The sequence below is a fragment of the Macaca mulatta genome, chromosome 5, assembly GCF_049350105.2.
Source record: "Macaca mulatta isolate MMU2019108-1 chromosome 5, T2T-MMU8v2.0, whole genome shotgun sequence".
Lineage (NCBI taxonomy): Eukaryota > Metazoa > Chordata > Mammalia > Primates > Cercopithecidae > Macaca > Macaca mulatta.
Window position 1 is genome coordinate 97,981,917 of NC_133410.1, and position 26,482 is coordinate 98,008,398.

Consider the following 26,482-nt stretch of genomic DNA (forward strand, 5'->3'; position numbering starts at 1 on the left):
CCTTGGCTGCCTACTGGAATCACCTGGGAGCTCTACAAAATACTGATGCCTCTAGAGATTCTGATTTAATTGGTCTGGAGTATGACTTGGTCATCAGGATTATCGAACATTCCCATGGTGATCCAAAGTCCAGCCAAAGTTGAGAAACACTGACCTAAGAGCAATTTTTCCTTTTTTGCCTGTATGTATTAAAGACAGGAAGAATGATATTTTTTCTTGGTTCTTTAAGTGATTCTGAACTTGTGCTTCTCTGGTTTATTGGACATATGATGAGGATTGAGAAACTAGTTCCAAGTCTATTTTTTTGTAGGTTTGTGTTAGAATTGATGTTCAGCTGCCCCTTTGAATGGAGGAAATAAATAAAATTTACACAACAACAATGGTTTTAAAATGAGGTAGAAAGACAATCTGTGTGTGTACTCCAGCATCTGCTTTGGATTATGACTTCCTTGTATGTACTTCAAAATGATTTTTGTTCTCTCCATAGATATCTGTGGCCATTTTAGTAGAATAGTTATCAATAACCAGATGATCACAAACTTTGTCAGGCATCTGTTTTATTACATGCTCTACTCCTTCCTCCCATAATGATACCTTAACTTGAAGCTATGGGAAAGTAACCAAGAAAATTTACTTTGAAAGTTTTGTTTTTATGTGTAGGTACAAAGGAGAAAAAATGATCTCATGAGCTGATGAATGAGTGCTTTAATATTACCTTTTTCCTCTTAACTGGAGACAAGGAGTATAAAGCACCATCAACTTTTTCTTAGTTTTCGATCAAGAACAAGGTTTGGGGAAAATAAGTTGAAAACAAGCAATTTTAGAAAAGGAAAGTGCTTATTATTATTTTTTTCTTTAATCTCACTGAATAAAAGATGCACAGTGTTGGGCAGCATTTGGAATTTTCAAGGACATACATTATTGACATCTTTTTCTGCCATTTTTCTTATAATAGCTATATACTTGAAGCAAGAAATTAAGAGTCATTGTTTTTATAGGTTATTTGTCATATAGATTATAACTGAACTCTGACTCTTTTGTAATACATTTTGTTGAAGTTTGGAGGACATTTATGGCAGGTGACTAATACCTTAAAAACCTGCTGTTACAGTGATTCAAAGCAAAGGGGAAAGAGGGCTGGGAAAGTTGTACTGAGTTGATTTCTCCGGAAAATAGACCCGAGACTCAAAGGTTTTTGGGAGAGTGCCCTCTAGAAGAACATCTACTGAGGGATGAAGGAGGCGGGATTGGGCAGAGGGAGGGGCTGAAATGCAGATCAGTTGTAACAGGGGCCTCAGCCAGTCCCATGAGGAGCACTGAAGTTGTGAGGTCCTTCAGCCAGTCCTGAGTTGAGGCAAGGGGACTGGACTTTTTTTTTTTTTTTTTTTTTTTTTGAGACGGAGTCTTGCTCTGTGCCCCAGGCTGGAGTGCAGTAGCGCGATCTCGGCTCACTGCAAGCTCCGCCCCCCTGGGTTCCCGCCATTCTCCTGCCTCAGCCTCCCTAGTAGCTGGGACTACAGGCGCCGGCCACCTCGCCCGGCTAATTTTCTTGTATTTTTAGTAGAGACGGGGTTTCACCGTGTTAGCCAGGATGGTCTCGATCTCCTGACCTCGTGATCCGCCCGTCTCGGCCTCCCAAAGTGCTGGGATTACAGGCTTGAGCCACCGCGCCCGGCCGGGGACTGGACTTTTGCACCATGCCTCTACCTGCCATTGGATGTGATAGTGAAGCAACAGTCAACGCCAAGTCCTGGACAGCAGCCCAGCTGGGATCTGTCAGGAGCCTCCATTCTGAAGGGTGGAGGGGATCTGGGCGGCACACCACAACATTTAGATCATAAGTGAAACATAAAATGGAGAATATGTGGGAGAAAGGAGAGGAGACAAGATCCATGCTACGTAATTTCTTCTTTTTACTGTTACATTTAATTCTCCAGAATTCTTCTCCTGCTGTTGACTTCAGGACTATGAACCAAGCACATTATACCAGTTTAATAAATGATGAAACCATAGCGGTTTGGAGACAAAAACTCTCAGAACACAACAATGCAAATACAATCAAGTATGTGGCTGCTTGTCTTCATTTTTTTTTTCTACAAAGTATGTCTTAACTTCTTAGTTTAGTGTGATTTTCCCTACTTGCATATTGATACTGTGAATGTAAATGGGGTTTTGCATTTTAGGGAATTGTGGTTTTTTTGTTTTGTTTTGTTTTGTTTTTGGTTACTATTTCAGGGTTGATCTTCTTAGCCCCAAATAACATAATGGGTGGATCCCCAATTCTTACACACAGTATATGCCTCAACCTGCCTAGTTCATTGTAATATCTTAAAAATCCTGACTGATGAAGGCCTGAGTTGGTGATTCTGCTAAGAGAGCTTAGCGTTCTGGTTGTGTAACTCCCATGGGTTTTAGTGTATGCATGTTCCAAAACATCCCAAATCTGAGACAGCTGTTATCTTACCTAATCTTAATAATTTTTAGCAATTTCCTATTCAAAATGATTGAGATGGTAATTCAGAGTCAGGTAGAAAAAAAAATAAGTAGGATTGAGACCTTTTATTAAATTTAAAGGATAATTTTCCTTTGCACATTTTTACACGTTTTCATTGGCTTTCGTCAGCCTCTCCACTTTTTTCTGCAGTCTGATTCTTGGGAAGAGTAAATCAAGCTCTGTGCACTAAGTTGTGGTTATCCCCAGAAACGTACATAATGGTTCCTGCATTATGACATAGATTGTAGTGGGCCATATGACCAGGACTCTAAACTTTGAGGCACTTGAGCTAGTAATTTTTTGAGCAAGAGAGCATTAGGAACACCCTAGAGCAGCTCTGTGGCAGTCTTCAGAATCCCTCACCATAGGATGGCTCTGCCAAGGAGCTCAGGCTGGAAGGGTAGCAGGGGAGAGGAGATGTGGGCTAGCTGGGGTCCAGCAAGGGAAACTGTGACATTTTACCATTAGTTGTCTGTTTTCTTATTTATAAAATGAATGGATGGAAGAAATGATCTTTAAAGATCTTTCCTGATCTAATTATGTGGTTAACAGAAACTACTGTAATCCCCTCCCCAGGCATATATTTGTGTTATTCTTTCCCTTTTCCTTGCACTGAATGGAAAGGCCCAGGATTCCTGATGTCCAGTTTCATTTTGGGTCCTCAGAATTAGCTGTTTCCCCAGAGCCTGTATAATAGAAGGTAATGGGAATAAGTGCTTGTTTCGCTTATTTTTTAATTTCCATCTCAGATATGCGGCAAAATAGAAGTAATTTTTCAAGTATTAATTTGCAAAGATAATTTCTGTGTTTGGGAAGTAACAACTTGGTTTCTCTTTTTTGGTTTTATTCTGTGTTTCTCTTTGGAGTTTAGATAGGGCACTTCTTAGATGCTTGGTGGTAGGAAAATGTTCAAGAACATTCTTGGGACAAGAGGTGTTCTTTCAGGAGCTTTGATATTTTTTTTTTCCTAACATGGAAAACTTAAGTTCTTCTTCCTTTTGAGATGTGACATCCTGTTTTTCTAAAGCAAATGCACATTTTCGAAAGCTTCAGCTGACTAAGAAAGAACTGCTATTAATGAAATCCTAGAGTAAATGATTATTGTTGATGCTTAAATAACCATTTATTTGTAATTATTAAAGGCTTCCCCCACCCTTCTTTTTTTTGAGCAGTGGTGTTGTTCAGATATTATCTTCTGCAGCCTGTTGGAATGGAAGTTTTCTTGAAAAAAAGTAAGTGACTTAGAGCCTTTAAAAACTCTCATGTGTACCTGTAGTCTCAGCTACTTGGAAGGCTGACACAGGAAGACTGCTTGAGTTTAGGAGTTTGGAGCTTTAGGATGCTATGATGATGCCTGTGAATAGCCACTAAACTACAGCCTGGACAACATAGTGAGACCCCCTCTTTTTAAAAAAAGTTTATTAAAACCCCACATATGATGCAAATACTTACTCGGCAAAGGCTGTGAAAGACTCTTCTTCTCTTTGATGGTGGCTGGCCTTAATTTAATGGGTAAGCTGATGCTTTGCACAAAAATTGGAATGCCTAATAATGGTAATGAGAGGACATCTCATTACCATTATGAGGAAGAGCAATGCTGATTCATACCTGAATGGCAGAAAAGCAGATTACCAAGAGAGACTGTATCTCTTTCGGTAAGATTTTCAGAGTATTCTAAGATGTGTCATAATTTTAAATTCTTAGTTCCTCATATAATCTTCTTGATTTCTTTGGTTTGCTTTCCCATAGTTTTAAAATTTTTATTATTATTTTTAATTTTTTTCTCTCAAAAGGAGTGAATTTAGGGAGTAATTCTAAGGAGGCTTCATGGGATCCTTGGATTTAGGTCCAGCCCAGCTCACCAGAGAATTATATTTGAGGTTGAACTCCCCAGTAGTAAATAGAATGTTTATTTTCTTTGTCTTACCCCTTCTGCAAATATCTCCCTCAGGAACCTGATGCAGCAAAAGGGTCTTACCATGGGTTTGGATCTTTGGTGATCCCAAGTCCTAATTATTTCTCAGTCCTTTTCTGCCAGTGACCAGGCTAATGAGATCTCAAGATGAATTAGACTTCATTTCTGTGTGTGAATCCCACCCCTACCCCTCGATCCCTGTGTTAGTCAAGATTCTTCAGAGAAATGGAACAAATAGGAGAGAGATAAATAGATAGATGGATGTATCTGTCTATCTAGAGAGAGAGAGAGAGAGAGAGGGGATTTACTACGGGAACTGGTTCACCTGATTATGGAGGTTGAGAGATCCTGCCATAGGCATCTGTAATCTGGAGAACCAGGCGAGCCAGCATCATGGCTTAGTACAAGTCCAAAGGCCTGAGAACCAGGGAAGCTGATGGTGTAACTCTCAGTCTGAGGCTGAAGGCCTGAGAAATGGGTGGGGGCTCCTGGTGTAAGTATTGGAGTGCAAAGACCACAGAACCTGGAGTTCTGATGTACAAGGGCAGGAGAAGAAGGATGTCCTAGTTCCAGAAGAGAGAGAGAAAGAATTTGTCTTTGCCCTGCCTTTTTGTTCTGTCTGGGCTTTCAGCTGACTGGGTAGTACCTACCCACACTGGATGAGGATGGATTTTCTTTGCTTAGTCGCTAATTCAGTGCCCATCTCTTACAGAAAACTGACCCAGACATACCCAGAAATAATACTTTAACAGCTACCTGGGTATTCCTTAATCTAGTCATGTTGACTCCTAAATTCAACCATCATTGCCCCCTCACTGTGGGTCCCTAACTGGGTTGCAGGAGGTCACTTCAGAAACTCTCTTTGGTTACATTTAGAGATTATAAAGTCATTTACTTTTATAATTAAGGCAGCTGGAATGAGCTCACACAATTCATTTCATATTTAGTAATTAGTTTTTTCCTCCAGGGAAAGATATTCTGGATTATGCTGATGTTGGCCTTCCGGAACAGGGGTTCTCAGCCAGGTTGATTTTGTTCCCCAAAGGACATTTGGCAGTTTCTGGTGACGTTTTTGGTTGGTGCAATGGGGAGGGACTTGCTATTGGCATCTAGTGGGTAGAACCCAGGGATGCTGCTAAACATCCTTCATTCCCACCTGCCCAGCAAAGAATCCTCTGGCCCCAAAAGTCAATAGTACCAAGGTTGAGAAACCTTGTTCTAGATGGATAGCTTTCATGACATTTGGGAAGGGCTCTTGGCCAGACTTGTTAGGTTGTTCACCCTTAGTATCACAGATTTCGTATAGAGTTGTGGAGAAAGCCTTTTATTTTTTTTCAAACTGACATTTCAGAAAGTCTACTCCTGTAGTTTACATAGGATGCATCACAGGAAAACAATCAAAATGAAGACCAGTTTTACAAAGCAATGAATATGTATAGACAAAACATTTTGTTTTTGTTTTCTCAATAGCATAACAAAAAGTATCTGTAAGCATATGGAAAATTATATACCGGAAACCAGAATTCATTTGTATATTTTGGGCAGATTTATTTTAAAAATAATAACAACAACAACGAAAGACCCAACAAAGTACAAGCAATTTATCTTCATGTGACCATAGGGGTTTCAATACATATAATTACGATTTTTTAAAATGTTAGAAACTCTTTTTTGTTTTCAAAAATTATAACATTGCAGTCAGAGTGTATTCAAATCATCCGAATGTGTCCATTACTCAAAAACAGAAGGCTGCTTTGCAAATAGATAGCTCTTTTGTAAATTAACAGATGTGGTAGGTTCAAGAGCGGGATATATGAGATATTCTCTAAGTCTCAAAAATGCTAAGATTTTATTTAAGGTTAAAAAAAGATTTAGTTGCTAGAAAGTTAAAAATAGTAGCAATGAAATTAGTCCTTGGGTGAATGTAATTGTATCCTTTGTGTTAACGATAAGAGACATTAACTTTGCATTTACTCTAGATCATTTTTATTTTAAATACTTTGGTAAGAAAGGTTTTCAACAAGTAGGTTCTACTGTCGTTTGTTAATGAGTGCACCAGTTTGCACAGGGGACGTTATTTGCCCCAAGCAACAGCATCTACATCTAGTTCAATGAGCCACAAATACAGAAAAGAAAACCAAAAAACACAATACGAAATCAGGGAAATAATTCTTTGTTTATAAACTTCAAGATAGCCTTAAATTGACATGACAGTCCTTATACTTTGACTTGAAGGAAAACAGATTTAAAAATTTGAAAATTCTTGTAAAAGGAATTCCAGTGTGGTTTATTCTTTGTGAAATAATAATATTCTTTATTTTGGGTTTATTATTTTGAGATTTATGCAAAATGCGGTATTTTTGTGGATCTTATCTTCCAGGTCAAATTTAAATCTGATTAGTAAGAACATAGTATTTTGTTTACTTGTTTATAATTCCTATCAGAGTGTTTGCTTTGTTTTTCTTTTATTAAATACTTTTTAAATTTTGTTTGTTTAGAATTGATGAACATTTTAAAACGAGTCCCAAAATCCCTGGGATTGACCTGAACTCAACTAGGGTGTTATTTGAGAAGTTAATGAACTCTCAGCACTCCATGATTCTAGAACAGGTATGTTTCTTATATTTGTAAAGTGCATTCTTAAAAATGCATTTTTGTATTGATGAATTCAATTTCAAGCGAAAAAGAGTAAGATGAAAAAGTGAAAGTCTCTAAATCTTAATTTTGTAAAGTATTTACTTTGGGAATTAGACCTACCTTTTGTTTTCTTTTGGCTTAAACCTTTCCAAGGCAGTGCCCCTCTAGAATATACAGTTTGCACTGGCAGGGATCCTTGGCTTTTCTTTTCATGGATGTGTACTGAGAGCCTAGACCAGTGTAGGGCTCATAGTAGGTTCTCAGTGCATAGTGAATGAATGAGAGTTGAGAGTCTATCAAATAGGTTATGAACTTAGAGATAAGTTAACTAGATCTCAGGTTTGTTTGAATTTCTCATTACTCTTTTCTCTCATACAGATTTTGAACAGTTTTGAAAGTTGCCTGATTCCCCAGTTGTCAAGCTCACCACCAGATGTTGAAGCCATGAGAATCTATTTAATACTACCTGAGTTTCCCCTACTCCAGGATTCCAAGTATTATATAACATTGACTATTCCCTTGGCTATGGCCATTCTGCGGCTGGATACAAACCCCAGCAAAGTACTAGGTAAATTTGCTAACCTCGATATCAGTGGTTTTATGCTCATTTGTTTTGTTGGTGTGACTCCTGGCTCCAGTGGATTGAGATCCAAGAATCTATTTGTTGCCATTTAATATCCTTAACACTTAAAACCTTTTTTGCTTTGCTGTTAATTTTTAGCTAACCCTATTTTCAAGTTGAAAATAAAACCATTATTTAGATTATTTGAAATGACTCATGCCAGAATAATCTTGATTTTATAATATTCACAAACGTAATTCATTTAATTTGAAACTACTTTTTTCTACCACATTTGCTTATAATAAATAGGGCCTCAATATTCGTGTACATTGGTCTCTGTTTCTCCTATGTCTAATTTAGGGGGTGGGAGTGAAGTGAGCGGTTTTGGTGATACAGAGGTCTCCAAAAAAGAAGAGAAAGAAAATGACCTAGTGTGGACTTACCAAATGTTTGTTTTGTTTTTCTTTTTTAGGACAGTTGAGTCCACACTGATTTTTGCAGGCTCCGGACACTTTGCTGAGATAAAAACCTTCCGTTCCTCAGTGATTTGGAGAGTGTCTTTCATGGGAGTAGCGCCTGAAATGTTTTTATTAATCAAGTGCAGGAAGTCTATCACCTGGCTTTTTACTTTTTCCCCCCCGGGTAAATTTTGTTAGGTGTCATTGCAGCTCAGTAACTTCTGTGTTCCAGATGGACTGGGATGTTACTTGAGTGTGGTCTCCCCACGAATAAAGAGACTGTGTTCCTGAAGGTGGAATACTGGCTTTTATATATTGTCTCCACCTTTGTAGAAGCGATAAAAACGGAAATAATAATGAAAGCATTAGTAAATGTTAGTACTTAATTTTTTTTAAGATCAAAAGCCTTTTGGGGAACATTTTCTCAGGTGTTCTAGTTGATGTGAAACAGAGAGGTGGCAATATTAGAAGGAATCTTACCTGACTTTCAAGTTTTAGAGTTTTTTCATTTTTATTTTTCCAGACTGGACATTACAAAGAGAACATAATTATTCAATTTCACACTTAATTTATTTTTAACTTCTAATTATTGATATTTAAAAGAATACCCCAAAGTAGAGAGTATGCTACAGGTAGTCACCACACAAATTCAGCAGTGGTCAGTATTTTGCCCATTTTATTTCATCTGTCTCTTGCCCTCACCACCTTTTTATTTTTTGTTGGAATATTTTTAAAGGAAATCTCAGACATATTATTTCATTCTTTAAATATTTCAGTATGGCTGAGTTTATTTCCAATGAAATATAAGCCAGTGCTATGATTTTCTTCTCTGGTTATGAGAAAGCATTATTTGGTGAGAAATAAAAATGGCAGTTTTTCAACTAGTGATACCTCTTAAAGGGAAGGGAATGGTTGCCGTATTGTTGCTGCTTCTAGGGTGTGTCATCCTTTGCATTTCTGCTTCAGGATTTAGTGGTGGCTGAAAGCGCTAGGACAAAAGAATACTTTTTGGATTAATACAGTGGGCATCACTCCTGCCCAAAATATGTGTTTCTTGTCCACATGTAGTCTGGAATTGGACTTGTGAGTTAACCTTCAGATTGAGTCTTTGTAAAAAATCAGACCCAGCTTTAAAAAAAAACCAGAACTCCAGGGATTCTTGTACAACTGCTGTTCTCTCCAAAAATGTTTTAATGGATTCTTTTTAAAGTCAGTTTTGGGAAAATGCATTTTAGACTAATGTTTATCTTCTAGACAAAGCAATTTTTAACTGGCAGGCAGAAGACATAAATAGTTGCCCAAGATTACATGTTGAAATATGTCTTTTCTTTCTTTCTAAAGATAACTGGTGGTCTCAGGTATGCCCGAAATATTTCATGAAGCTGGTAAACCTCTATAAAGGTGCAGTCCTTTATCTACTGAGGGGAAGAAAGACATTCTTAATTCCCGTACTGTTTAACAATTATGTTACAGCAGCTCTCAAACTCTTGGAGAAGTTATATAAGGTGAGCATAGGAGGTGTTAGTGGGGAGGGGGTAATTAGATGGTAGGGTAAAATATCCTAGTGAGATGTTCTTTGTGAAGCCATGTTTTAGTCTGTATTTTGTTCTTCATTAGGTAAATCTTAAAGTGAAGCATGTGGAATATGATACATTTTACATTCCTGAGATTTCCAGTCTCGTGGACATTCAGGAAGACTACCTCATGTGGTTCTTGCATCAAGCAGGGATGGTAAGAATTCATAAAGCATATTTTACAGCTTGAGTCTTTTTATAAGAAGAGCACGTGTGAGCTCTATAATATGTCTTTGACTTTGATGTCAGTGTCTCACCTATTCTTCATCCAGCTGGCATTTTGCATTCTAGAAACTTGGAAGTGCTTTAAGTAATCATCAGTGTTATAAGGAGTCATAAATGAGTAGTCACCCAGAATGTTACACATTAAAAGTTGCCACCTTTTAAAAATCAGAATATCTAAAGTAGTCAAATTCACAGAAACAGAAAGTAGAATGGTGATTGCTAGGGGCTGGAGGCAGGGGAAAACAGAGAGTTGCTATTTAATGAGTATAGTTTCAGTTTTGCAAGATAAGAAAGTTTGGAGATCCAGTTGTACACCAGTGTGAATATACTTAACACTGCTGAACTGTACACTTAAAAATGCTTAAGATGGTACCTATTATGTTAGATTTTTTTAAACCCTAATTTAAAAAAAAACCAAGACACATACAAATATGAATTTTTAGCTTTCCTTGAAACTTGGAAGATCTGGCAATACAACCTGTCTTTCCCATATGACACCAAGTGGCCAGAGTTCAAGAGTGACTCTTTAGATGAGGCTTATGTATATGCCACAATTCCCACTGCAGCTTAATTTATCCCTGCCATTGAGGAAGGATCATTTGGTAATTATCATTTTCTGACAGCCTACTTCAGTCATCATGTGTCAGCTACCTGGACCCTGTAGGCCCCTTCTGATTGAGAATTATGTGTGTGAAAGTGTCACACATCCCTGATCCAGAGCTGTCTCACTACATTTTAGATATGCCATTCAGGGGCCTGTGGATTCCTGCCTGCCACCACTGGCATGGCAGGAACTGCTCCTTTTGATAGCACACTGGCTTGGGATATATGCAAGGCTCTTTAGGATCTCCCGTCTGTGGACTATGTGCAAATTTGAGTTAGATTAGAAAACAGAATGATAATTTGGTTATTGTATTTTGTGGGTAGCAGATTTGAGGTGAGTCCTTGCCAGTGTAGCAGGTTCATCACCAATATTAGGGCAATATTTTTCCTGTGGGGTTTTTGGAAGTCAGCAGTTGTCTCCAAAAGCAAGGCATTTCAATAGGCTGATCTAACTGAACAAGCAGGACTGTTTTCTTTGTCAAATAATGGATGATGAATGCTAGACACAATGTTGTATTTTTTTCTCTAGAGACTTAAAAAATGCATACAATGTTTTATTTTTAAATAAGATTTTATGATTACCCTGAGAAAACAAAATACTTTTTTTTTGAGACAAGGTCTGGCTTTATCACCCAGGCTGGAGTGCAGTGGCACCATCTCTGCTCATTGCAACCTCTGCTTCCCCGGCTTAAGCCATTCTCCCACCTCAGCCTCCCGAGTAGCTGGGACTGCAGGTGTGTGCCATCACGCCTGGCTAATTTTTGTATTTTTTGTAGAGACGGGGTTTTTGGGATGTTTCCCAGGCTGGTCTCGAACTCAAGAGCTCAATGATTCACCAGCCTTGGCATCCTAAAGTGCTGGGATTACAGGGGTAAGCCACTGTGCCTGGCCAAGAAAATACTTTTTAATATAAATGAATTAGAGTGTTCTAAATGGGTTGACTTGGGAAATTTAACATGAAGGCTAGTAATGAACTCTGTTTTCACTTTCAAATTTAGGAATTATTAAAAAATAAGCCCTTCTGTTTTATCAATTTATGAATAATTATTCACCGAATAATAACATTATGAGCGGTAAAATAAGCCTGATGAATTATTTAGGCCAACTGCTTTGTTTCTAGATGAGGAAATGGAACTTAAACAATTTTTCCACCAATTTCATTAGCAATAAAAGTCAATTCTTCTGATTTCTAATCTACCCTTTCTGTGACTTAATGCTGAATAAAATAAGTCTAACAAATTGTAGTTCTTTTTTACCCTGAAGAAGAAGTTGCTCATGTTAAAATCTAGATTATTATGACAGTAGTCTCTGAGTAGAGATAATTAAGTAACTTTTACAATATTTTAAACTTCCTTTCTCTTAACATTTGATAAACAAATATCAGATCTTGAATAACAGATGCTCATCTTTTCAATGACTGTAATAGTTATTAAAGAAATATGGAAAATTACATGAAATTAGTCTATGACCTTTTGTGATTTTTGTGGAATTTTTTCTAGTGTATGAGGTACAATGATATTAGAAATTGAATTTTAAATTTCTTGATATTTTGGATTTTAACTTAAAATACTAAAGCTATTTCATATGTTATTTTTGTTTATTTTAACTACTTTTAAATAATAAATGGATTTTTTTTGGTGTGTTGGAATTTTTAGCTTGTTACTAGCTGAGGCTGTGTAGCATATTGTTGAGCACATGCTCCAGCCAAAAAGACTTGGGTTCAGTTCCCAACTCTGGTCTAATGGCCGTGGCCTTAGACAAATTACCTGATTTCTATAGGCCCAGCATCCTCTTTTGTGAATAAGAATTATAACAGATTGTGGAAATTAAATGTGAGAAAGCATGGAAAGACCTTACTTAGCAGAGTACTTAGCATATAATAAGCCCTCAATAACTATTTTTCACTAAGCACTTCTTGAGCACCTAATGTGTGCTGTCTGCCTGCTAGTCACTGGGAGTGGAAACATGTATGGATATGGTGTCTACCTTTGCAGAGTGTTTAGCCCAGAAGCAGCAGTGAAAAATTCCCAAAGGGATCTAACACATGTGTGCAGAAGGAACATTCTAAAGTGGCTGATTTTTACTCCTTTTAAAGAAGAGGTGGTAGTGGTTCCTTTACTTCAATCAGCAACTTGCCTTATCTGCACTTAAAAACCAAATAGCACAGAGTGAGTGATTGGTGGGCTCCTCTAGAGGGCAGCACAAGTGGGGAAAGTCAGTGCCACAATGTTAATCCTTCAAAAATAAAAGCTAGATAAAGCTCGACATCTTGCTGTATGTGTTAAAGGAGACAAAGCCAGACAGTGTTTTGTCTCCAGTTATGAGTATTGTGCACATGTGAGACAAGACAGGCCCTAAGGCAGAGGAGGCTGTATTTCTTCTCCAGCACTGCACCTGTGCGTGTAGTGCCTCCTGCCCCACTTGTAGCCACATTTAGGAAATATTGACTTCATATTTTAAAAAAACGATATTCCCAATTTTTCTGTTCTATTCCATTTACTTATTCGTTGCTTCTATTTCATATGCTTTAGAAATGAGCTTAGGTCACAGTGCAGCCCTGTTTCAGGCAGGGAGACTTGAAATATGGTCCACTAGTACTTTACTAGTTTTAAGTCTGTGAAACTCATTTTTGAGGAATGGATAGTCCAAGGCAAGTAGCCTCTCAGGAGATAATCATGTATCTTATCAGTTCATATGCATCCTTCTAGGTTATGAATAGCAATAGTGGCACAAAATCATGCAGATTTATTTCATATAATACGGAAATACAAGTGTGAGTACGATTTCTAAAATATTCAGCATTCACAGAATAAAAATGAAATTAAATTATTATATATGAAATACAAAGACTTACAGACTTATGAAAAGTCTGTGGATGTATAAGCAGACGTTTGTTACAGATTTGCAGCTTCTTTTGACTGAATACCTTTCCATCCTTTGCCTTCCTTAGAGCTGTCACTTCTGTTTTGTAAGGCTTCCGTATCTTCCTGCCTGCCTTGCTGGCTCACCTGAGACCTTCTCTAGACCACCAGCTCTGGGCAGTATCTCTCTGGCTTTGGCTGTGGCTCCTAACTGAGGCAGTTTTGGATTTCTTTCCAGCCATCCCTCTCAGTGGAGAGAATGGTGACCCTGCCCTCAATTTAACTCCTCCCTTTCTCCAGTGGAGAGATCAACCTGCTTCCAAAACTGGGTTCCTTCAACTCTGGGGTGTGGGAAGGAGTAAGGTGAGGGATGCTGAGAGGGACTACGAGCTGCAGAAGGTGGATATTTAAGGGGTGCAGAGAGGCTCGGGGTGGGGATTACAGGGTAGGGAGAGAGAGTCAGAGAACAGGAGTGGGACTGGAAAGAGCCAAGGAATACAGAAAAAACTGCTGATTGATGTCTGAAATAACTGCATTACACCAACTAAAATGCCAGTATGTACTTAAAAATACTAAGTAGGCTCGGACTCTGTAATGCCAGAACTGTTTTGTGTTATCACTTCTTCCACAGTCACTTTTATATTTGAAGTATCTAAAATCTTTATCTTGCTTTATAGACCAACACACGTTCAAGATCTTTCTTTTCCCTTGAGAATAGGCAGATAATGCTTTGCGTAAACTAATCTTTTCTGAGAAACAGGTGAGGAAATTCTGAATATTGGCACCAGTTTTAAGCCTGCTTTCTTTCCCAGGATGCTTATATCTTTTGTAGGTACCTAGACTAGAAGATGATTTAGCTTTTTGTATAGTGCTGTTTTATGGTGTGGTTTTGTTTTTTTGTTTCTAGTCATTTTGATTTCTAACTTCAAAGTAATTGGATATGTAGGCATGAGAGTGAGTAAGATTGGTCTGGATGATATATGCAGGATTTCATACCTGATCTCACTGGACTGGAATTGTTTCTTCGATTAGTATTTCTCTGTCTAGAGAAATGTGCCAAGATCCCTGGAAGAACCTAGTTATAAAGGGTTAACAGGGTAGATTTTAATTAAAATTGCTTTTAAATTATTGTATTTAAATATCCATAAGGACAAAAGGAGGCACATGCTGCTTATTCATATGCTCCTGATATAGTACAGTTATAAAACCAAACCAAATTTATAAATTAAGTATAAGCAAAACTTTAACAGCAATAAAATGCAGTTAGCCTCATTGATTTTATGTGATGATCAAACATATCTTACTGAACCTAAACCCCAGTTGCATTGTGGATGTGGCCTGCATGCTGTCAGGCCCTGGTGCTTGAGTTCCACTGCCCATCTGGCTGGGATGACTCACCTCTCTTTTCTCCTTCAACTGCTGTTAAACCATGTGTGTGCAGCAAGCCAGGACCGCATTGGCCTTTTCTTAGTGCAGATGCAGCATCCACCTGCCAAGACTGCTTCTCTCTTTTCTCACTACACCTGGACAATTAAATAATAACATGATGCCAATGCAGTTATTCAAACAAATATAACTTAATGTGTTTTACTAGTTTTGTTTAGGATATCATTAAGAAATATATAGAGTACTCCCAGATCTCTGAGAATACACCCATGGTTTTGTGTTTGGTAATTCTTGCTACAGATCAACGTGACCTATATTGTTGATTTTTTTTTTGTTTCTATGAAGTTAATATTAAGTTAATGTTTGTTACACAACTTAACAAAAAGTGAAACTATAACTCATCTCCTAGATGTCCTTCATTGTGGTTGTGGATTTTTACCATTACTCCCCTCCAAAGTTTATTCACAGGTGCATTCACATATCTATGGAATGCATTCTGTAGGCCGAGTACTAGTCTAAGTGCTGAGTCAGCAACAGTTTACTAGATAAAGTCATTTTTAGAAGCACCTGAAATTCTTTCCAAATACTTGGTTTCTCCTAAGAGTAGCAGCCTGTGTGTCTCTCTGTGTGTGTGTGTGTGTGTGTGTGTGTGTAGGAAGATGCAACATCATTTAACAAATAAAATGTAATTTGTATTGTCCACTTTACCCAACAAAAATTAACCTGTGAAGTCAAGGTTATAAAGCTCCTGTTTTGGAATTAGATTTCTTATAAAAGAGAATTCTGTTAATGCTGTGAATTGTGGAGAGTTAGTGACATGCCCTTTAAAGGTCATAAAAAATATTTTTTAATTGCTTTTGCTCTTTTTTCTCATTCTGTGGCCATCAAAACATCTTTTCCCTTAAAATTTAGTCAGCCATTCAAATGGTGTTAGTTCTATGGCCAGTAGTCAGGTTGGTTCTGTGTTTTGTTATTTATATTTTACTTTTGGAGGGATTAAAATTCAGGTTTTACAATTTAAGTAAGAGACTTTTTATTTTTTTTTACACAGAAGGCTAGACCATCAATAATACAGGTAAATGATCCTTTTTAAATTTGCTTTTATATTTTTCCAGCTATACTTTCTGTGGAATAGTATAATACTGTCAGTAATGTGCTTTATTCTAGGATACTGTAACACTTTGTTCCTACCCTTTCATCTTTGATGCCCAAGCCAAGACCAAAATGTTACAGACAGATGCTGAACTACAGATGCAGGTATTATATTTTAGAAATTATTTCCTCTTTTTAATGTGTTTCTCCCTTTCTAGACATTCAGTTGTTATTTTTTCTAATAGGAGAAGAAATTCCTATTTGGTTGAAATTCCATTATAATTCTTAAAGCTGTTTGAAACTTTTCAGTAATTTGTGTTGAATATAACACACATAGGTGGATACACATTTATGTAGTTAGAGATTGGCAAAAGGACGACTTAGTAAATGTTTTAAGCTTTGGGGACCTTATGGTCTCTGTTACAACTATTCAACTCTATTTTAGCATAAAAGCAGTGATAGACAATATATAAATGAATGAGCATGGCTATATTCCAACAAAACTTTATGTATGTTGAAATTTGCATATTAGATAATTTTTACATGTGGTGAAAGATTATTCTTCGTTTGATTTTCTTCACCCATTACACAAATGTAGAAACCGTGCCAGGCGCAGCCCACACCTATAATCCTAGCACTTTGGGAGGCCGAGGCAGGCTTATCACTTGAGGTCAGGTTCAAGACCAGCCTGGCCAACATGGTAAAACCCTGTCTCTATCCAAAATACAAAACTTAGTTGGGCGTGGTGGTGCCCACCTGTAATCTCAGCTATTCGGGAGGCTGAGACAAGAGAATCACTTGAACTCAGGATGTGGAGGTTTCAGTGAGCCGAGATTATGCTACCGCACTCCAGCCTGGGTGACAGAGCACGATTCCGTCTCAGAAAAAAAAAAAAAAGTAGAAACCATTGTTAGCTCGAGAGCTGTGCAAAACAGGCAACAGGCTGGATTTGATATGTGGGGCCTTAGTTTGCTGACTCCTGACAGAGAGAGAGAATTAAATGGAACTTGGGAATTCTTCGTTGAATAAAAACTTGTTATAGAGATTTATTTAATAATTTATTTTAAATACACATTTTTATTATAAAGTATAATTGATTTTGACAAGCTACAAAAACATTTGTGAATTAGCAGCTCAAATCCTCCAATTCCTACTGTTGGTAGATATAGATATATAACTTCATTTATCTTTCCCTCTCCATCTCTCTGACTGTCTGCCTGTCTGTCTTTTTCCAGCTCTGACTGCATCTATCTATATATGTGTTTGTTTTCATATTGCTGTATCTGTTATATTGACAGTTTAGAGGTTTTCAAGAGAAATGAAATTTTTCAAAGAATAACTCTTTAACAAGTGGTTATTAGCTTTCTTTTCCTGCCATTTTGAAAGTTGTGGTTTTTACCCACTTTCTACCATGTTTCTTTAAGCATGATACTATTTTAGTATTAATCAACTGGTTTAAGTCACTTTCCTGGACCTGGTTATAGATCATATGATTCATAAACTGTTTTAGTTAGTTTCTGTGAGTCCAGATTAGAAAGACTTGTGTGCTGCCTAAACGTAAGTAACTTAGAAAATCTGTGGAAGTTAAGAGGGAAAAAAATAACCAAATGGAGGTGCAGTCAGTGCCCCCAAGTCCAGAAGCACAGCTGACTGCTCTCCCAACTCACGTGTGTGCTCTGAGTAACTGTGTTCTTGACTGTGCCATTCCAGGTGGCAGTCAATGGAGCCAACCTGCAGAATGTCTTCATGCTTCTCACCCTGGAGCCTCTGCTGGCCAGAAGCCCCTTCCTGGTCCTTCACGTTCGCAGGAACAACCTTGTTGGAGATGCCCTAAGAGAGCTGAGCATTCATTCTGATATTGATTTGAAAAAGCCTCTCAAAGTGAGTTCCTTCAGGATATTCCTCTAAATACCTTCGCAATTTTTCTTCAAACAGTGTTGATTAAGCAGCAATGATCTTACTCAAATTGTGGGGTGTAGCCATTCTTTCATTCATTTTACAAGAATTGAATCACCTTCTTTTGTCAAATCACCAAACAGAACATCTCAGTGTAACATTGGATAAAAATGTCAGTGGATTATTTGAAAGATTAGAGTGCTTTCTTTGTCTTCTTCTGCTGTCTTTGGTGTACCAGTTCCAGCTCTATCAAAAACAAGCAAACATCAACGAAAACGAAAGCTTTGACTAATTACAACGATTAAGCTATCATTTAGGAAGATTGTGGATATCAAAGATTTAAGAGAAAGAAGGTAAAATGGGAAAATGGAAAGGTAGTAAAATCATCTGGGAAGCTATTGGCCTATTATGAGAGGCACACCTAGTACCTGCAAATTATTAAATGAAAAAAAATTTCTCTCTCCATAGATCATGCATATTTCCAGGGCTTGGCATAATGCTTGGTACACAGTAGGTATTCTAGAAATACTTAGTGAATTATTTGAAATTGTTTAAAGTCATTCATCTTTTCCCTCAGACAACTTCTATATCCTTATTGCTAATCTTTTTATAAGTTCCACTTTCAGAAATGTAATAGGCATGAAATGAACTGATCATCTCCATAAAGGGTAAATAATGCTCGATAATTTACCCTTTCCAAAATTCCTAATCAGTAGCATCAGTCACATCAATCTGCCTGGTTGTTCTCCCCAGAACTTCTGTGTTACATTTTTGATACAGCTTTTCTTTTTGCCCTGTTTTCAATAGGTAATTCAGGTGAGGCAGTTCTTGCTTTGTAGCAGTATTCTGCTGGCATCTGTGTAATCCAGGTCCTAGTCTCTGTCCCACTTTTACTCTTGTCCTGCTCTAGGCAATCTTGAAGACAGCCACAAGTGTAAGCTTTTTGAATGCTGATTTTAGCTCTGTGCCTGAGTCATTATCTCTGAAATGGGGATAATAGGACTCTACGCATAAGGCTGTTCTGAGGATTAGGTTAATAGAGTTTAAGAGCTGGCATGTAGTAAACTCCATGTCATTTGTTGATTTGCTGTAGTTGTTACTGTTAATAACCATTATGTATCCAGCATGCCTACTTCCACTCCCTCACAGAGCCCATGTCTGCGTCTGATTACAATACCCTCTTCCCTTCTACATGCAGCAGTTACTTCAAGAACCCTATTGGGAGTGATTTCTCCCAGAAAGTGTTCTTTTATTCAACTTAAATGAAAAATCATTTTTTTCTATGTGCCAGAATATTTACCTCTCATTATATATTTGACTCTTTAAAAATAAAAAGTATTCTCTGCTTTTATGTCTGTCTTTCTGCCCCTAAGCAGATGGTAGACTTTCTTTTTCTTTTTTTTTTTTTGGTCGGAATTTCGCTCTTTGTTGCCCAGGCTGGAGTACAGTGGCACAATCTCGGCTCATTGCAACCTCTGCCTCCCAGATTCAAGCGACTCTCCTGTCTCAGCTTCCGGAGTAGTGGATTACAGGTGCCCGCCACCACGCCAGGCTCATTTGTGTATTTTTAGTAGAGACAGGGTTTCACCATGTTGGCCAGGCTGGTCTCGAACTCCTGACCTCAGGTGATCTGCCTGCCTTGGCCTCCCAAAGTGCTAGGATTACAGACGTGAGCCACCACGCCCAGCCAATAGATGGTAGACTTTCTAAGGACAGGTGGTAAATTTCTGACTTCCTTTGTATCCCTTGAAGCACCTAGTAAAAATTTTGTGTATCTATAAGTACCTTGTTAAAACTTTACCAGCAATAATCAACAGACACACCTTGCAGTTTTCATTGCATCAGTGTATATTCTTTGTTATACTTTCCTTCATTTGTCCTGAGTTTAGAAAATGGTCTGCTGAAAAGAGATACAATTTGTCATAGATTTCCCTGAAGCATTAATTCTGTTCCATTACTTTAAGGTAATCTTTGATGGTGAAGAAGCAGTGGATGCTGGTGGTGTTACAAAGGAATTTTTTCTTTTACTGTTAAAAGAACTTTTGAATCCCATCTATGGAATGTTTACCTACTATCAAGATTCAAATCTCTTGTGGTTTTCAGATACGGTAAGTAAGTGGTGTCACAATTAAACAGATGGATTAAACTTTCTTTTTGTTGTCAGACCAATCCCCTAATTTCTGACTTTGCAAAGGGGAACATAGCAAGGATAATAATTCAAAATGTTTATAAGTAATTAAAATGTTTATCCCGTCTTCATTTATACTTGTTGCCAAGACCTCATAGTACATTTTGTGAGCCATCAGTCCCATTTCCATTTCTAGTAGGTAAGATCCAAGTCTTGTTATCTGAGAAGGGTAAAAAGAAACAGTGTGATAAATTGGTTTTGTGACACGTGGAAGGTCAATAATCAAATATGTCTGATTTTAATAACAATGATAATATAGTATCACACACACATACATATGCATGTACAGTTTATTTTTGAAACTTCAGTAGGAGAGCTAAGTTTTTAAAGGCATTTTAATTTCAATCAGACGGTCATTTACATTTTTTTCTATGAGAGTTTTCTTCCTAGATCTGCACCATACCAAAAGGTAGCCACTAGGCACTAGCCACATGTGGTTATTTATATATTATTTATTTAAAATTAAGTAACAACAAAGATTCATTTGCTCCATTGTACTAGCCACATTTCCTGTGCCTAGTAGACACATGTAGCCAGTGGCTACCATATGAGATTGACAGAATAGAATGTTTCTATTGTGACTGAAAGTTCTGTTGGATAGCCCTGCTCTAGATGACTATGAGCTGTTCTCTGTATCACTAGGTGCAAATGCTTAACTCTGTCTACATTGCGTCTTTAAGGGATAACAACTTTTGTCAGTGTGTTTCTTTGCTACAGAAGGTAACTAAATATTAATGAGGCCTTTATTTTTTTATTTTGAAAATATTTTGAGGGAAACGGTAGAATGTTTGAAGGCCACAAACATTGCATTTCTTTTTAACACATTTGTATATGTCCTAAAAAGTGTTTTGTAGAGCACAACTGGTTTCACTTGATTGGCATAACCTGTGGACTAGCTATCTACAACTCCACTGTGGTTGATCTCCACTTCCCATTGGCTCTCTACAAGAAGTTACTCAATGTAAAGCCTGGCTTGGAAGACTTAAAGGAGTTGTCACCCACTGAAGGAAGGTACAAAGCTAAAAGGCGATTGGTATCTGAAACTGTTGTGGCTATCTCTGGCATGAGGATTAAAGGTTGAAAATACTATCTGTACAAATCTGAGTTTATTGCATCCTATGGTTAAACCCTGTTATATGTGTTTTGTCTAAGATGTAGCTGTACAGCTACTTGCTTGAAACATTGCCTGTGTTATCGGTACAGTTGTCTCTTGATATCCAAGGGGCATTAGTTCCAGGACACCTTGCAGATACCAAAATCCATATATGCACAAGTCCTGCAGGGGCCCTAGAAGAACCCATGGATTGGAAAAGTTGGCCTTCCATGTCCTTGGGTTTTACACCCTGAAAATACTGTATCTTCTTTCTTTAATTATACTTTTTTTTGTTGGTGAGGCATAATAGATATACATATTTTGGGGATACACGTGATAATATAATACATTATATAATTTGTAAAGTTCAAACCAATGTAACTGGGATATCCATTACCTTAAATATTTCTCTTTATATTAGAAACATTTGAATTATTCTATTTTAATGGCCATACTTCCCAAAGTAATTTATAGTACTATAAATTTATAGATTCAATACTATTCCCATCAAGCTACCATTGACTTTCCTTTCAGAATTAGAAAAAACTACTTTAAATTTCATATGGAACCAAAAAAGAGCCCGTAGAGCCAAGACAGTCCTAAGCAAAAAGAGCAAAGCTGGAGGTATTACGCTACCTGACTTCAAACTATACTACAAGGCTATAGTAACCAAAACAACATGGTGCTGGTACCAAAACAGATATATAGACCAATGGCACAGAACAGAGACCTCAGAAATAACACCACACATATACAATCATCTGATTTTCGACAAACCTGAAAAAACAAGCAATGAGGGAAGGATTCCCTATTTAATAAATGGTGCTAGGAAAACTGGCTAGCCATATGCAGAAAACAGAAACTGGACCCCTTCCTTACACCTTATACAAAAATTAGCTCAAGATGAATTAAAGACTTAAATGTAAAAAACTCAAAACCATAAAAACCCTAGAAGAAAACCTAGGCAATACCATTCAGGACATAGGCATGGGCAAAGATTTCATGTCTAAAACACCAAAAGCAAGGGCAACAAAAGCCAAAATTGACAAATGGGATCTAATCGAACTAAAGAGCTGCACAGCAAAAAAACTATCAGCAGAGGGAACAGAAAACCTACAGAATGGGGAAAATGTTTGCAATCTATCCATCTGACAAAGATCTGATATACAGAATCTGCAAGGAACTTAAACAAATTTACAAGAAAAAAAAACAACCCCATCAAAAAGTGGGCAAAGGATATGAACAGATGCTTCTCAAAAGAAGACATTTATGTGGCCAACAAACACATGAAAAAAAGCTCATCATCACTGATCATTAGAGAAATGCAAATCAAAACCACAATGAGATACCATCTCACGCCAGTCAGAATGGCGATTATTAAAAAGTCAGGAAACAACAGACGCTGGCAAGGCTCTGAAGAAACAGGAATACACTGTTGGTGGGAGTGTAAATTAGTTCAACCATTGTGGAAGACAGTGTGGTGATTCCACAAGGATCTAGAACCAGAAATACCATTTTACCCTGCTATCCCATTACTGGGTATATATCCAAAGGTTTATAAATCATTCTACTATAAAGACACATGCACACATGTATGTTTATTGCAGCACTGTTTACAATAGCAAAGACTTGGAACCAACCCAAATGCCCATCAATAATAGACTGGATAAAGAAAATGTGGCACATACACACCATGGAATACTATGCAGCCATAAAAATGAATGAGTTCATGTCCCTTGCAGGGACATGGATGAAGCTGGAAGCTATCATTCTTAGCAAACTAACACAGGAACAGAAAACCAAACACCACATGTTCTCACTTATAAGTGGGAGTTGAACAATGAGAACACGTGGATACATGGAGGGGAACATCACACACCGGGGCCTGTCAGCGGGTAGGGGGGAAGGGGAGGGAAAGCATTAGTACAAATACCTAATACATGTGGGGCTTAAAACCTAGATGACAGGTTGATAGGTACAGCAAACCACCATAGCACATATATACCTATGTAACAAACCTGCACAGTCTGCACATGTATCCCAGAACTTAAAGTAAAATAATAATAATAATAATAATAAAAGCCTTTCTAACTGGGTGAAGAAAAAAGTAAAGATGTGTTTTCTTTAATATATATTTTATCTGTGTACTAATAACAAAACCAGACTTATTTTTGTCTCTTCAGTCTCAAGAAAGAAAAAAATATTTAAAAAGAAACTCATTTTGCAGATTAACATTAGGGAGAAGGTGAACAACTATGATAGTTTTCTTGGCTGGTGAATTTTTGGAGTGTCTGAAATCAATCTGTTAAAATTATGTTGTTGTTAAGGACAGTTAGCAGTGTTTTATGCTGAATTACACAGAGACAGTATATTTTTATGGACACATTTGGCATGCAAAGTATCAGCTTTATATGCCTGTGCAATGCATAACCTCTCAAATACAACTTCTTTTCCTTTCTCCATCTCTTAAAAAAAAATTAGCGTGAGTGTATTTTAAGAAGAAGGCAATTCTTCTTCTTCCAACATGGCTCAGGGAAGCCAAAAGATTGGGCACCCCTGGTCTTTACCAAATAGAGACTTCTGCATTAACAAGTAAGCCATTAAAATTCCTAAGTGGATGTGGTGACTTTGTGCCTTTTTTTTTTTTTTTATGATGGAAGGATTATTTTACTAATGCATAAGCCAGTGAAGCTGGCTGGAGGCCCCTGCAATACCATCTCCTCATTTATATATCTACACACACACTTGCAAACTACTTCAGAGTTAAGAGGACACAAGTATGTTAGGTTAAAAATCCATCTGAATTTCTTTTCAAGTCTAATAAGATTTGTCAGTAAGAAGAGAGAATAATTAATGAATGTTTTATAGGTCTAGTGCCATAATTATCTTCAAGGTGTAGGTACATGATTTTCTGTCCATCTGGATTTATGTTTATTCCAGAATCTCCTTTCATAGTTTTTCCTTGGAAATGATCTGGACGTGTAACTGAAGTAGAAACACTGTTGCAGCAGTATCTGACTTTCCACTTTTCCTTTTCTGTCATTCTATGATTAGGAGTCTCCAAGAGCTTTTAGATTACCCTGGGGAGGATGTGGAGGAGACTTTCTGCCTCAACTTCACGGTAAGAATTTCCACAGTTTACTTAGGATTGTGGCTGTCTCTCTTACCATCTGTAGAGTGATAATTAACATTAGTTCTTCTTCAAATCACAGAAAAACGTCAGGGACTTCTTTGAATCAAATTATTTTAGTCATAGTGTCTTGAGTGTTATAGGAGTTCAGTGAGTGTGTTGAATAAATGAATGAATGATTAATCTATGCACTTAGGAAAATTATTGAAGAAATAATCCTTCCTACTCTTGACACATATTCTTGAGTTCGTGTCATTTTCTCCTTGAGTGCATTTATTGGCAACTCCATGTCCTAAAACAAAAGATGTTTTTTAACGTGCTAATGTTTTCTGACTCAAGTTCTCATTATTCTCCCACTAATTTTCTGTAATAGTCATGGAACTACATTTGTTTCTAAAGCCTCTCTCAGTCATTTGAGTTCTACAAGATAAATGGTCAACAAAACTGAAATATTTCTTTTTTCCACCTTAAATATAGATCTGCCGAGAAAGCTATGGAGTGATTGAACAGAAGAAGCTGATACCTGGGGGAGATAATGTGACTGTGTGCAAGGATAACAGGTTAGTCCTGGCCTTGGACTGTTGCAGATGCTGCTACTTCATATTTCTGCAGTTTGACATTTAAAACCAAAATAAAAATTACTTTTTAACGTTAATACCTTCTTCAGAGGGGAGGTAAGGGTGATAGGGCAAGAATTTACAGATTTCAAATAATTTTTCTTTTTTTTTTTTGGGTGGACCCAGGCTAGAGTGCAGTGGCATGATCTCGGCTCACTGCAGCCTCCGCCCCTCCAGGTTTAAGCAATTCTCTGCCTCAGCGTCTGGAGTAGCTGGGATTAGAGGCATGCACCACCACGCCCGTCTAATTTTTTATATTTTTAGTAGAGATGGGGTTTCACCATCTTGGCCAGGCTGGTCTTGAACTCCTGACCTCGTGATCCATCCACCTCGGCCTCCCAAAATGCTGGGATTACAGGTGTGAGCCACCGTGCCTGGCCTAAATAATTTTTAATAGCAGAGCAAGCACCAGGACTAGATTCAGGAGATAACTGTTTTAGTTCTAGATCTGCATCTTTTTGGCTTTGACTCTGAGCAAGTTACATAAACTGTTTGGTTTCAGTTTTCTCATCTGCCAAATGGAGATTATAATCACTGTCCTCTCTACTTCATGGGATGTTTGTGAGAATGAAATGAGATAATTTACAGGAAAATACTTTGGAATGGATGAACTGCCAGAGTCTAGCACAGAGTTTCTAGTATCTAACAGAGTGCCTGGCACAAAAGTACTCAAAAAATATGTGTTGAATAAATGAATTTTATAAAGATGCTTACTATCACTGCTATTTTACTGCTGAATGATTTGTCGTAGAGGTTTTAAATTAAGTTATTCTCTCTGGATCATAACAACAAATTCAAGTACATTTGATTTTTCAGGATGATTCATAATCTCTGAGTTAACTCTTTAGAGGAGAGAAGATGCTCATTTTTGCTTACTTTTATATTAAATTATGCTAATCTGCATGAAATCAATTTACTTTACAAACACTGAGTGACTACTGTGTGTCAGCCATATTGCTGGGTATAGAGGGTGAATAACTTCCATCCTTAGAAGCTTGGGATTAGTTGAGAAGGGTCAGTGTATGGAAATAATTGCGATAGCATCCAGTGTATGTGATAGAAGTTTTAGCCCAGGTGCCACGGTACTAGAGTAAGAGGTTACAACGCTTTTATCAGACATTAAAGAATGCAAGTTGGAGGAAACATTTTAGGCACCAAGTGAGTCGCGACTTTCCAGTTTGACGCATGATAGAGAATGTCGGATACTTGTGGAGTGGGGACTGGTGTACGGATGAAGGGAGACTGTAGTAGCATCAGAGTGGAGGTTATCAAGGCCTTGAATGGCGCTTGGAGTAGAACATGGTTGGTTTCTATTTTAGAAAGATTACTTTGGGGGTCATGTGGAAATAGACCACGTGCAGGGATACCCATTAGGAGGCTTTTGAGGTAGCTCAGGTAAAGGATGGTAACAGCCAGAACAAAGGCAGTGGGAAACAGAGTTAGTTATATAACCAAATAGGAGCTAGTGTCTGATTATATATGGATGGTATGAGAGAGGCATATATTGATAATAATGCTGAAGTTTCTAATTCAAACACTAACTAATAGAAAACAGAGTCTATAAAGCAGGTTCAAGGGAACAAGTTCCATTTTGAATATATTGATTTTGATATGTCTGTGTGATACCCAGGTGATTGTGTTTAGAGCAGAAAATTTATATATCTCAATAAAGAAGTCTTATATGGATATTTTTTAATTAGTTATGTGAGCCTCAATCACCATTGAATTTGAGGTTGCTTACAGCAAGAATC

General features: G+C 37.5%; 1 protein-coding gene across 4 annotated transcripts in view; it reads left to right on the forward strand.

The window, feature by feature from the left end:
- The window catches only part of HERC3 (HECT and RLD domain containing E3 ubiquitin protein ligase 3), a 122,303-nt gene that overhangs the window by 75,739 nt on the left and 20,082 nt on the right, over positions 1–26,482 (forward strand). For all 4 annotated transcript variants that reach the window (XM_015138747.3, XM_078001758.1, XM_015138748.3 and 1 more), the window contains 13 exon segments: positions 1,938–2,062; positions 3,667–3,726; positions 6,908–7,019; positions 7,425–7,614; positions 9,408–9,571; positions 9,684–9,797; positions 15,767–15,790; positions 15,883–15,972; positions 17,518–17,688; positions 19,668–19,811; positions 20,736–20,902; positions 24,039–24,105; positions 24,592–24,674. In XM_015138747.3, coding sequence (XP_014994233.1) covers positions 1,938–2,062; positions 3,667–3,726; positions 6,908–7,019; positions 7,425–7,614; positions 9,408–9,571; positions 9,684–9,797; positions 15,767–15,790; positions 15,883–15,972; positions 17,518–17,688; positions 19,668–19,811; positions 20,736–20,902; positions 24,039–24,105; positions 24,592–24,674 — 1,511 coding nt within the window.